This window comes from Cupressus sempervirens, chromosome 11 (genome assembly GCF_028749045.1).
Source record: "Cupressus sempervirens isolate cs-2001-9-10 chromosome 11, ASM2874904v1, whole genome shotgun sequence".
Taxonomy (NCBI): domain Eukaryota; kingdom Viridiplantae; phylum Streptophyta; class Pinopsida; order Cupressales; family Cupressaceae; genus Cupressus; species Cupressus sempervirens.
Genome location: NC_143128.1, coordinates 185225491 through 185239472, shown reverse-complemented (window position 1 = coordinate 185239472; position 13982 = coordinate 185225491). Strand labels below are relative to the sequence as shown.

At 34.0% G+C, this 13982-nt stretch overlaps 1 protein-coding gene across 8 annotated transcripts in view; it reads right to left on the bottom strand.

Annotated features, from left to right (window-relative positions):
* The window catches only part of LOC149528815 (homeobox-leucine zipper protein ATHB-15-like), a 109630-nt gene extending 99169 nt beyond the window's left edge, over positions 1–10461 (bottom strand). For 2 of the 8 annotated variants that reach the window (XM_089809108.1, XM_089809110.1), the window contains exons 1-3: positions 9722–9999; positions 8237–8400; positions 7905–8135 (exon numbers count right to left, since the gene is read on the bottom strand). In XM_089809108.1, the coding sequence (XP_089665234.1) occupies positions 7905–8131 (227 nt within the window). In that variant the 5' untranslated portion in view covers positions 8132–8135; positions 8237–8400; positions 9722–9999. Of the gene's footprint in view, positions 1–7904; positions 8401–9721; positions 10005–10041 lie in introns of those variants that run through there. The other 6 variants (XM_089809102.1, XM_089809105.1, XM_089809109.1 and 3 more) reach the window with 5 other exon arrangements.
* Between the last annotated feature and the right edge of the window lie 3521 nt (positions 10462–13982).

The window sequence follows — 13982 nt, the reverse complement described above, 5'->3', positions numbered from 1 at the left end:
AAAAGAGACGGGATAAGAAACATTCCTATCTAGATTGAAAGACAGACTATAGACAAGTAGTTGACTATTATAGAAAGTATAAGATATTATCTTAATACCCTCCCTTAATGGTCAACGTACGGATGTCGGAACATTCTGTGATAACTGAGACCCTCCCTGGATCTACAAAATGCTGAAACCAAGAAGCTTTGCCAGAAGAGTGCTATGACTCAAAATAAGTTGCAATTACAAAACTTCGTTTTTGTGGAAAAAAGGGTAAAACTCAGAATCTCACGCAACCTTGCGTATTACAGACAACTTGAAATGATTTTTGAGGAGAAAATCAACAAACCCAGAATCTCACACAACCTTGCGTATTACAAACAACTTGAAATGATTTTTGAGGAGAAAATCAACAAACCCAGAATCTCACACAACCTTGCGTATTACAGACAACTTGAAATGATTTTTGAGGAGAAAATCAACAAACCCAGAATCTCACACAACCTTGCGTATTACAGACAACTTGAAATGATTTTTGAGGAGAAAATCAACAAACCCATGAAAAACAGAAACAAATTCAGAAGGCAAAAAATGCAGCTTCGCCTTGATCAGGACCCAGAGAAGTCGGACGCTGCGTAACACCCAGAACAAGTTGAGCGGTGTTGCGATATTTGAAGATTGCGATGATGCGTTGCTTCTAGGTTCCATAATTGCGACCATTGAATTTGGAATTATGTTCGAGCAGAATATTTGTCAGAGATGCCATGGTACGTTTTTCAATGAAAATCTCTGAATGCACGTTCTTCGAAGCAAAAATACGGAAGACCCAAAAGAATCAGAGAATGACCCAGAAGAGAGCTCGAAAAACCCAAAAGGAATCTGCTGTCGTTTTTTGGATCCGCTGGCTCGAAAATCGAGACACAAAAATCGAGGCACCCAGAAAAAATGGACGACAACCCAGTTGAGTTCTCGAAAAACCCACCAAGAATCTGCAAACAAAATATTTTTTCGACCCCAAAAATTAGGGTTTCGGAAAAAAAAGGCCCTAGCTGAAAAAAGCTTGAAAAAACTTCAGATTTCTTGATAAAAAATGGCAGATTTTTCTTCAAGGATCGATGTGCATGGACGAATGGGGCTAGAGTGTGCTGAACAAACAAAGGCAGACCCGAGTTCAAGAATTTCTCTAGGCCGAAAACCCTAAGCAGGTTTTAGAGAAATTCAACAGAAATAATTTTGAAAAAATTTAAACAAATAATTTCACGAAGAAATTATAAATTTTTTCGAAGAAATTATAAATTTTTTCGAAAAAATTTAAGTAATAGCTCTGATACCATGTTACAAGATTCAAGAAGAGTTGGCAGATTAACGGATTTTCGGATGATTGATTGATTAACAGAGGAACAAATGTGTTCCTTATAAAGAATTACAAGGACATTGTTTCTAAAAGAAACAATGTAGACTGAAGATGAAATTAGAAACAAAACTAGAGACACGATAGGAAACATTCCTATTTGGACTGAAGACAAAAGAGACGGGATAGGAAACATTCCTATCTAGATTGAAAGACAGACTATAGACAAGTAGTTGACTATTATAGAAAGTATATGATATTATCTTAATATTTATCCTATATCATGCTTCCAATCCTTGTCTTACTATAAACTTGCGCTCACATTGTAGAGTATTATTGCGGCACTAACACAAGGAAGGATGGGGAAATGAACCAAAGAACATTCACCAAAATCCTTGCTAGAGTAACACATGGAAGCCAACACAATATGGAAGAAACCAGAAGATATATATTAATTCTAAATGCAGATATGATGAGACAATCTTCTTACAACATGCCAAGCATGAGGCCTACCTAGTTGCAGCCATAGACAACTGAAGTACAATCTGTGAGCTTAGAAGCTCGAGCTTATAGAGCCAAATTTATGTTATCTTCTTCTAATATCCTCAATGCTACCTACTCTAATCCTAGATCTCAAATATATAGTCAGCAATACCACAAGTCAGCCTGTAAAGCAATTTATTGCAAAATATAGGTCCTGCCCCAAAGGAGAAATCAGAAACCAAGCATTTATGCAAATTAAAATCTGGGGGACAAAGATAGCTCCACACGTGATCCAAGAACAGATCCCCAAGGCCGCGGAAAGCCTTAGATATCACAAAAACCTCACAGAAGCAAATAACCACATGTTACTTAATATGCCAAGAAATAAGCATGCTTCAAGCAAAGAGAAAGATAACTCTTCAACGAGATCATACGAAGTTTCGCGAACATAGGGAGGATAATCCACGATAGGTCCTCATCAGGTAAACAACTACATGGAAAGAAAGAACACAAACAACAAGGACTTTTCCAGGAAGAGTAAACAAGAACAACAAACAGGAATTTTTTGGTTGATGCAAGATTGCAAAAGAACCCGAAATGCCCCAGCATCAGGCACACCAATTGGAAACAAAGACAAAAGCATATCTTGGTTTATATTTGCAAGTTGAGTTAATATGAGAGTTGTCCAACAGAAGCTACTCACATTGAAAGATTTGGATAAAACTAGCATTGCTTGAGGACAAGCATTTTGGAAAGGGGGTACTATGTGTTGATGTTTTGGTAGCTTTAGTAGGATAAACTTGTGAGATCAAAGAGATATTAATATAATGACAATAATTCATATATATATATATAAGGTTGTCATTACATTATATTAATTACGTTGATAAATAGACATGTCCAATGAAGGGACATGTCTCTTCTCTCGGTTTATTCCTCTTACAACTACAACCATAACTCTGCCATTTGAAAAATACATACCATAATGGCAATGGTCAATACATTTGCAGCAATCCCAGAATTCCAACATGGTATCAAAGCCAAGTTACAAATGTAGGAAAGGAGTACAAAGCAAATAAAAGTAAAAAAAGAGACGAGATTTATTATGGAGAAATACCCATGGATGCAAACCGTGTGAGTAAGTTCTCATTCAAAGCAGCGAAACAAGGAGAATAGGGAGAACATAGCGGCAGACACTACATGAGAACAATGAGATTGAAATGATTTCTAGAATGGGAGCATTTGATATTAAAAAATTAATAGGCATCTCCTACTTCCATCAACTTAGTGAGTATATACACGAGAGCCTCCTTAATTCAGCACAACATTCATAAGTAATAATCTATCTAGCTGCAGTCTAAGTCGTGGAAGTATCCAGAGTCTGAGAGAAAGGTGACTTTCTTAAAATAGATTTATATTATGGGCGATGTAATCCTTTTGGAGACGACAAAAAGGAACACATAAAAATTAGAGAGGCATCATAACACATATTAAACCACCCCAACTAGAGACGAGGGATAGTTGGGTTTATGCAGACACCTAACATTCTTATAGTCAACGCACAAAATGATAAACATTATCACATCAGCTACTGCGGATTACAAAAGGAAAAATGACTGCATCTCATTTAAACAATGTCAAGATCATTCCACGAATTATCGACTCGCCTTTGATATAAAATGTGATCAAATAAATTATCCATGTCACCGAAAAGATATTAAAAAAAAAATAGCAATATTGATTTCAAAGTGGTGATCCATTAATGGGAGTACCATTAGAATGCAATACATAATTGCATCTAAACTGCAATACATAATTGCATCTAAACTTTCTTGAGTAAAATTTCCATCACCAAATGGTTTACAACACAAAATTCTACACATCTACGAGCAAAACAACCTAATCAAGAGGGGATCAAAGAACAAGGATTGCAAGGGAAGGAATGTCCCTTGAACGACGATCAACTCATGAATCGATGGATCAAAGACATGACTGCATATGGTTTGGAATTAGAAAAATAATAAATTCACCTACAACGTGGAATTTGATAAGGCAATCATTTTAGGTATGACGTATTAAACTGCGAGAGATATGTTTTATAGGAGTTCACATGCCACATTGGTAAGGGTGTTCATGTGGATACCTCTGAGTGGGATCATCATATCCACCAATAAAACTACTAAAGAGGACAAAGTCTTAACCCTAAAGAGGCATCAAGCATCGAAACTTAAGGTATATGTATAAAGATATGATTTTTGAGATTTTATTATATATTTGTTTCTATAGCATATGATATGTTATAGTTATAAATATGTACATTCAATAATGTTCCTTATTTAGAATATTGTGAAATATGATAGTTTTATATATATATATATATATATAGAGAGAGAGAGAGAGAGAGAGAGACTTGTATATATGTATTTATAATTTTATATATATACATTCATTCAAAATTTATATTTGATGATTCGAATTTATGTTTGTTAAACATAAAGAAATTCATTATGAGAATATAAAAGGTAAAGATGATGTATAGTTATATTTGACTTCTATACATCATTAAGTATTATGTTATTGAAAATATAAAATAAAGAGAGTTCTGTTATAATCATTTATGTTGTTAGTAACAGGAATGAGTTAAATTACTAACATCTTAATGAATGTTAGCATTCTTATTTATGTACTATAAGAGCTATTTGCCTTGATATTTTCCTCTGAGAAAGTTCTTGCATAGAAAAGGGAAATTGATATCGAATTCAGAGGGAGTATGACTCTCCATCAGAAGCATCATTGGATGAGGATCTCAGATGATTGATATTCAGAGGGAATTTGAAATTCCATGTGTGACTAAATGATTTTAATGGGCCTACCCCCTATGTATATAGTGAGGAAGAGACGACTTCCAAATGATGTCACTTGTATTTGCAAAAGAAATTGTAAGGTGACAATCTTACAATAACTTGTATTATGAGATCAAACAAATTGAGTATATGGTGAATGTCTTGCATCTCAACATTCTGGGAGGCCAATACTCTTGATATCAAATGTGATATCAAAACCTTTTGAGTACTTGGTGAATATCATTGATATTCTGGGAGGCCAATAATCTTGATATTAGATGTGATATCACAACCTTTTGAGTACTTGGTGAATAACATTGATATTCTGGTAGGCCAATACTCTTGATATCAAATGTGATATCAAACTTTATTTTGAGTACTTAGTGAAGATCATTGATATTTTGGGAGATCAATACTCTTGATATCAGATGTGATATCAAACCTTGATGAGGAATTGGTGAATATCGCGTGTTCTGGAAGACCAATACTTATGATATCAAATGTGATATCAAAATGGTGGATATCTTCTGATCAAATATATCTTTAAAATTTGTCATACCTAATATTACCAATGGTGTAATATGTGTCATGTGCTTATCCTTCCTAGATAAGAGGGAGTGTTGATGTTTTGGTAGCTTTAGTAGGATAAACTTATGAGATCAAAGAGATGTTAATATAATGACAATCATATATATAGATATATATATATACAACTATAATTAAGGTTGACATGACATTATATTAATTATGCTAATGAAGGGACATGTCTCTTCTCTTGGTTTATTCCTCTTACAAATACAAACGGGACTCTGTCATTTGAGAAACACATAGCGTAATGGCAGTGCTTAGTACATTTGCAGTGATCCCGGAATGCCAACACTATGATGTCCCCATTCTGAAATAGAAGTTAATAATAAATAATAATAATATCAAAATATTAAAAGTAAACAAATAATAAAATATTATATAATATAATTACAAGTTAATGGAGTTTAATGAAAAGTCAAGAGGCATGCCATGAAGAGTTGGGACTCCCTCAACATAAGATATAAAAGGGAGGAGAGTTCATTTGAAAGGAGATATGGAGGAAGGAAGAAAATATGGTGCAAAGGAATTAAAGAAGGATTAATGCTAAAAGGAATAGGAAGAAAATATGGAGCTGACTCTTTCAAAGGGCAGCAATGACAAAGGGTTATGACTCTATGAAAGGGTTGTATAGGTTGTGACTCTCACTAGGGGTAGAAATGACAGAGGGTTGTGACTGTCTCAAAAGGCGGTGATTATGAAAGATGGTGACTCTTTTGAAAGCTAGAAATGCTGAAGGATGGTAATTGATAAAGGTTGTGACCATTGCAAAGGGGTAGACATGATGGAGAGGTGTGACTCTCCCTCGTATTGGAGAATATAAAGGGGAAAAGGATTCATTGGAGTAAGACATCCAAGTGAGATTTATTTGTGGAATAATATATTATTCTCAAATGCAACAATGAAAAGTGGCAGCTCAATTCTTATGAAAGGTAGTGACCCTTTCACCAATAAAGTATAAAGGAGATTTCATTCCAAGTATTGAAGGAGGACTTATCAATCATCATCCCTCAAGAAATTAACCAAACAATCAATCAGCAAGATCAAACAAACAATCATCAAATCCACATGAATCATCACTTCATTTTGGGATTAAGAAACCATACAATTCAGATGCCAAGTATCACCATATCAAATCAACATTCATTCAATCGTTACTTCATCTTGGGATCAAGAATCCATACAATTCAAGTGCCAATTATAACCATATCAATCAACATTCATTCAATCATCATCCATCAACATGTTAGCATTCATCATATCATCACTTTGTAATCATCTAACAATTGCCTAATCATAAATTACCAATACCTCGAATCATCAAATCAAAGAAATTCATTCAATCAATCATTCAACCACAATCGAAAGATCAACCATGTGAAAAATGAATAATATATCTATAATTTGATATGAATAATTAATAATTTAATGCTTTGTGCATCAATCTGCCTATGTTCATTTATAGATATCAATTTCTAAGTACGAAATACAATCTTCTTAATGGACATTGCTTACAATCAAAATTTCAAGTTGCCATGATGTGAATGTCGTGTGTTCTCAAGCTTAGTTGAGCTGAGCAGTTTACAGTGACCTCTTGAGTTTCCTACCAACACTTATTTACAACGGTTGTAAGGTAGCTATCTAGTCATAATGCCTATCTTAATCTCCTTACTAACTGATGTATTTGTTCACTATTTCTCAAAATTGTTAATGGCTTGTTGGAATTGTTGTTTATATGTAAAAACATGTAAACTCCAATTTGGGGACATTACATCAAACGTCAGCTATATGTAATGCACACTATACCAAAAGTAAGACATCTAATACTTTTGACAAATTCACTAACGATTCAGTTAAATAGAAATTTTGAACATCATGGAAGGGATATACCAAAATGTGAATAACTATAAACTTAATGTCTTCAAATTATCATCTTGTTGTGATGTTCCTTATGTTTAGGCCTTAGTGTAAGGCTTTAGTAAATTTTTTAGAATCAATGGGTTTATGTGGGGCAAGAACCCTGAGATTCATTACGATCTACATAGCCTAAACCTTAGTGTTAGGATCAGGTCATTTTTTCTAGAATCAATGGGTTCCAATGGGGGAAGAACACTGAGATTCATGTAGATCTCCATGGGATCCATCTGGATTGATATTAGAAAGCCTTACAGAACTTGACAACTAGAAGAATTGTACTCCAATCATAATAAGTAGTTCAATATTCCAACAGGTAAGAACAAGAACCATCGTAAATGCAATTGAATGAAAGCCTGGTACATGTACATGAAATGAGCTATGAGTACTTACATCAAATTCAAGGATAATACCTAGATGACTGCAACTAAAAGCAACTTCAGTTGAGTGCGTTAAATTTAGTTTAACCTAACCATCTCTGGATTAAAGAATTCATTCACATAAAAGCTACCGAAAATATAATTTTTTAACAGAACCAACAAGTGTAGCCTTTTGAAACATTGTTACATATATGCAATTAATTATACAGCAAAAGCTTATGGCAAACTCTAACTCCTGACTTCACATAGAGAATTCCCAGGACAAATAAAAGTTTGAATGCTTCTATGGGCCCTTCTTTTCTGTACAATCCTAACACGTTTATCATGCCTAAAACAAAGAGCTCAGAGATTCATCACATAACATACCTCCTGTTTTGAAACCAAACTTTAATCTGCTTGGGTTCTATGTTGGAAAGAATAGGATTCTCTCTGATAAGCTGCAAACGTCTACCGGAACTCGGCTTTGAGCATTCATTATAAGCTCGTTCCAACACTTCCACCTGCTCATTGGTATAACGAACATACTTACCACTATCCAACAGGTCTTTGTTACTATCTTTACCACTTGTTGACTTCTCCATAATGCTGGGCATCCTCCTGCAATCAAAGAGATTAACCGGGCTTATATCTGAGCTACGGAGCTCCAGAACTGCATGTTCACCACCATATGTGTCCTTAACAGACTCCTTCATACTTACAATTTTGAGTCTTGACCCAGTTAAGATCAGTGATCTAAACACTAACCCACACTAATTAGGACTGTTCTTTTCAAGCTTGGTTGCAGAGAGTTATTGGACAAGAATCCCGCGCACATTGCCAGATGCAGGCTATCATAATTATTAAGCAAGTTATCACCCCAGCCCTGCAAATAGTAAAATAAAAAATTTATCACTGCACTGTTATTTTCATCAGCTTTGATATTTGAACATCCGGCTTAAGGCTTATTTTGACATTAGGTTTTAACTCAAGTTACAAGTACAACCAATCCATCATGCAAAAGGCAGATATTTTCAACACCTTAAAAGCAATCAACAGGGAACAATAAATCAACTTCTCACGATTTCCATTTTCTCAGAGCTGGACTATTATGTCAAGCAAAGTATCCTATGGCTTTACCTTCAAAGCAATTTCCAGCCATGGTATATGCTCTTACAAAAAACTTCAAACTACTAAACTTGAGATCTAAACTTGAAATCTTTAGATTGTGTTTATTTTGACCCCTAATCAGTTGAATGTCTTAACTATGGCATTGTGAACTCTTGTCATCCAGTTTCTGTGACTTGGTCTTCTGAAGCGTGCATTGGCTTCAGAAAAGGTTACATTGATTAACATTTTCCCTCAGCTCATATTTTTCTAAAAATGTTTTCAGATCTGATCCTTAAAATGGCTTACTATGACGTTCTAAGGTCCAGAATCAGGCATTCCTGAAGTGCTGTTCTCACCCTCCACAAGCTTCAATAAACTTAAAACTGCTTTAATTTATTAACCGATATTCATAAAAAGCCTAAAAACAACGTAAATATGGAAACATGACTTGCAAGCCTTAATTTTCTGAAAGGCTTACCTTATGATTTTAGCTATAGAGTTTGAAGGCAATATGAAACCACAAGTTTGAAACCTTCACAAGCTTCCAAACAGATTGATTAGGCAATGAATACTCCATCTTTAATCAACTTTAAGCATGATTCCCAAAAGTTAGACCTAAAACTAAACAGTCTCCAACCAAATCTCAGTCATGGGATTCAGGTTTTACGCTTCAATTCATTTCAAGGCAGGCCTCTCTACAGTCCTCGATTCAAATTACCATGAATGAAAAGCGTCAAAGTTTAGAATAGATGAACTTGACAAACAATTTTTTAACTTCAAAGGATTTCTAAACCATCTTTCAACTTGGAAAAGACTTAATTTCAGTAATTCTAAATTATATCATTCAATCATGCAGACAAATTTGAAATTGTGCCGTACTTTTCAATCTTTTAACCTAAAAAATTCTAGGCGCTTTTGAACTATAACATTCAATCTCATTCAAAGCTTCACATAACAAATTCAGTCTCCAATGACTTGAGTGATACTGCCTGAAATTTCAAATTGAAAGAAGCTTTATCTTTTGAATCTTTTAAGTAACCTAATCCCAGTTCTGAACGATATTACAATTTCTAAGCTTCAAGGGTTGAAATTTTCACCACAACTCGCAAAGAACGTAACGATCCCTCCACAGCTTCTAAATTTCTACAACTTCAAAGAGGCCTTTTAAGACACTAAATTCGAACTTCGAATTTTTTTTAAAAGGAGCCAAAGTTCAAATTCTAACCCATATTTCAATCGATAGCCTTCTAATCTAGAGATCAACACCACATACAATTTAAAGCCATATTTCTCATTCTCTTAAGACCGTTCGCTTGGAGATTCGAACTTCAGTCCTCAGGCAATCGAAAAAATACGACTTTAAAAAGCATTCAGTCGAGTCTCGGACTGCAAATGTTGAGGCAGTTTTTGACCGTACCTGTTGATCTTTGTTCCCTTCGAAATCGCTCGTGCTGGTCTTGAGATTCGATCTCTGGTCTCCCCCAGGAATCCTCGAAACCCATGTAAAAAAATTTGCTTTCAAAATTACCTCAAGATTTACGCGCGGTCTTTCAAGTTTTGATCCCCGAGCTCTAGTGGCGGTAGACGTTGAAATTTACCCTCGTAGACCAAAGAATTTTACGAATAGTGCGCAGAAAATTTAGTAAGAGACGAAGTATTTGACAAAAACGAGCCCCACGATAACGAAATTTGATATGCTTGTTGAAAAAGCGGTTGGCAAAATGAGTTGCAGGTTGGGCCGCCTTCCACTTCCCCAAAATTAAAAATATATTTATTTGCCATTCTCAATTTTAAATTGGGAGCAATCCCAGAAGCTTCTTGTTGTTATTCCCAAGCCATTATAGTCTTAATCACAAGCAACATGAAGATTAAGTTCTGGTTTTGTTTCTCAAAAATTTTAGAAATGAGTTAATTTTGTTGGATGATTATTATGATTAGATGATTGAGATTTTTTTTTTCCTTGTGTAATATTAAAGTGGAAAAGTTTTGGTATCTTAGTTATGATGTTTAATTTTTTATTTAGATGGGTGGGTCAAGTGATTATGCCAAAAAAAAAAATTATGAATAGTCTACATTAAGGATGAAGGGTTCTTAAAAGTATCAAATTGTAAACAATTTGGTATCTTAGTTGTTATGTTTAATTTTCTTGTTTAGGTTGTTTAGGTGTCATTTTTTAAGGATAAGAGTAACGATGGATGGGGTTGATCATGTGATTATGACAAAACAAATAAATCATGGATAGTCCAAATTCAAGTATCAAATATCTTTATTAATATCAAACTTGGAAAAAATGGTATTTTGGGTGTTATGTTTAATTTTCTTGTTTAGGTTGTTTAGGTGTCATTTGAAGAATAAGAATAGTGATGGATGGGATGGATCAAGTGATTGTGACATAACAAACAAATCATGAATAGTTGAGATACAAAGATGAAATTTCCTCATATAATAAAATACACAAATCATAAAGAGTACTTATATTGTTAAAAGGTGCAATAGTTGTATACCTATAAGGAGAGAATCAATATCTAGGTTAAAAAAAGTTACAATTGCTTTTACTAAGGAAGATGACAAGTACTATTTTCTTGAATCGACATGTGAGATGGTTGTAGGTAAAAGATTAGATAAGAGTAACATAAGATTGGAGAGAGCTAAAAGATACTTAAGAGTGGTAAGATACGTAGGAAGGGAATCTATAGAAGTTAGTAAAAATGAAGGTACAATAATGACAAATATATAGAAAATGATGTAAATAGAAATGAAATGAATGTAAGTAGGTAGTGTGCAATAATGCTAGCACTAAGTGAGTAGAAAACTAAAATAGAAGTGATATGGATGTGCTAATTTAATGTCATCTTAAACATTTAAAAAAATGAAACATATTGTAATATATATTTTGAAAATCTAAAAGTAGTTAACAAATAAAAGTAATAGTCAACACAATTATTTTTATATTAATTTGTAGCAAAACAAGGGTGTTGTTGCTTTAAAACAACTAGTTTGGAGGTGGAAGCATCATAAATAGAGTATCACTAGCACATTATTAACACATTGACGTCAAGACCTATAACAAGTCTAGCAACATATTACAAGTTATGAGAGTATTAACTTTGGAACCATAGTCCAATATACCAACAAAATTAAATAAAGTATTAACAAAAATCCCCCAGGGGCAATTAATAATAATAAATAATAAATAATAAGACCAAACTAAAAATGACCAACATACTTAATAACACAACCAAATTTATGGAACAAGTAGCTTTAATCCTTGGTTGGGAACTTGAACAATTCCTTGTGACTTCCCTCGTTCTTGGAGATTTTTCCCATTACTTTCTCTTATACAAGGTAAAGAGATGTAGGAGAGTCGTACATTACACAAAGAGTAAACCAATATACTTTGATCATTTCTTTTTCCAATTCAAGGACCTTAGTTATCAACATGTCAAACTCTAGTGATGGTTTTATCCTCAATGCAGATCTCTCTAGCAGTAGTCTTGTTCGCTTCCTCCTCCTTAGGTATGGCATCTTGTGTGAAGTCCACCTGCTTGGTTTTGATACTATCTAAGATATGAGTAGTATTATTGTTTGTGGATATGTCTAAACATTTTGTCATTTTAGTATAACCTCCTTCCCCTTGAACACCTTCTCCTTAGATTTTCTACTCCCTTGTTAATCCACGCCTTCCTCAAAATCATAATCCACCAATTGTTCCTTTTATCTTTATTATCCAAGTGACATGCTAGTCTATTTGACTATCTTAAGTTATTTTGTTTTTACTAATTTGCTCCTTAACATCTTCCTCTTCTTTACTTATTACTCGTGGATGTTTAACTTGTGTTTCTAGGCTAAATGGGAGGGTTTTCCACCATTTCTCTTGTTTGTGTTAATGGGGATGGTGGCCTTTCTTTTCATGTCACACAATTTAGTAGAAACATAGAAAGTGTTAGGTTTTTAGTGTACTTGTTCATGAGGTAATTTTTGAATCACTCAAGTATGGATACATTTATTTTTACTAGGGCTAGGTGTTTTAATAATATTAGTAGGTCGAGATGTATATGACCTAGGGACTCCCTAAATAAAAATTGGCTTGGGGGAATATTGGACCAAATGAAGCTGGTGCAGCCTATAAATTAGGCCCTATTATAGAGGGATGTGTTTTTTCCCTTGGTTTTTAGCAACATCAGCAACCTGCCTAGTAGAGCTTTCCATAAAAGTTAGCAAGATAAAAGGAAAGGAAATGAGATTGTGATTATGAAAGTGGTTCAATAATGGCATGTGATAAAATTAGTAAACCTTGAACCTCCCCCCAAAGTGATATACTTCATTATTGTTAGGAATACATCTTTACGGAGGTAATGATTGTTCCATTTCAAAACCACTGTGTAATTTGGCAAGACCTTCATTCTCCTTGAAAATTTGCTTGAGATTGGCATTACCTTCCACATGACTAGCCTTCTTCCATTTTTGGTTAATAGTCATAAATTTAAGTGCATGTGCAATGATCTCCTCATCACCTTCAAACAAAGTACCTTCCATTGTGATCCTTCTATCAACCCAAGAGGTCATGAGTTACACAAATAGGCCTTCAACATATTACTCTCAATAAAATGGTAAAATGATATGAAAATAAAATATAAGAGGAATATGAAGGTATATGAGAAGGCGTCAAATATGAAATGGAGCACAAGTGACTCTCATCAAGGTTCTTGCTCCAAATGAACTTATCATCACTTTGGAAAAGAGGAATTCTAATTTTCTTCTACAACTCCACAACCTTTTGTAGTAAGTGAGACTGGTTTTGACAACATTGTGATATATCCTTTGAAGACTTTGAGGGGAATAAGTAGTTAACATGTTATCATAAAAAACATCTTAGTGCTTTCAAAAATGTCCTTGTAGGCTTGATGTAGGGTCAACGACATACCCCCAAGCAAGAATCCCCCAAAAATTAAATCATGTGTTTATCTTCTATCTACCATTTAAGCCTAGTTTGAATAATATTCCTAGACTTGTGAATGTTATTCTAAATTTCGTAGTCAACAAGGTAGCCCCTACTTGATATGACCCTATAGAACTTATCATTATTAAGATACTTGGCACTCATTATATTGTTTTGGTCACTATTATGAAATGCAAACTTCCATCCCATTTTCACCTTGAGGGTTTTATTAAGGTAACATTTATTATTTCTAACCCTCCCAAATTCTCAAGATAATACACAATATCCCAATTGACTATTGTCACTCTTTTATTGTCTTTCATACCTACCTATATTTTTGTGTATTCATTCTAATTTGTTTTCCATAATGCCTATAATTTTAAAGAAAGAAAGAAAATAAATAAGGATACTTTGGAAAG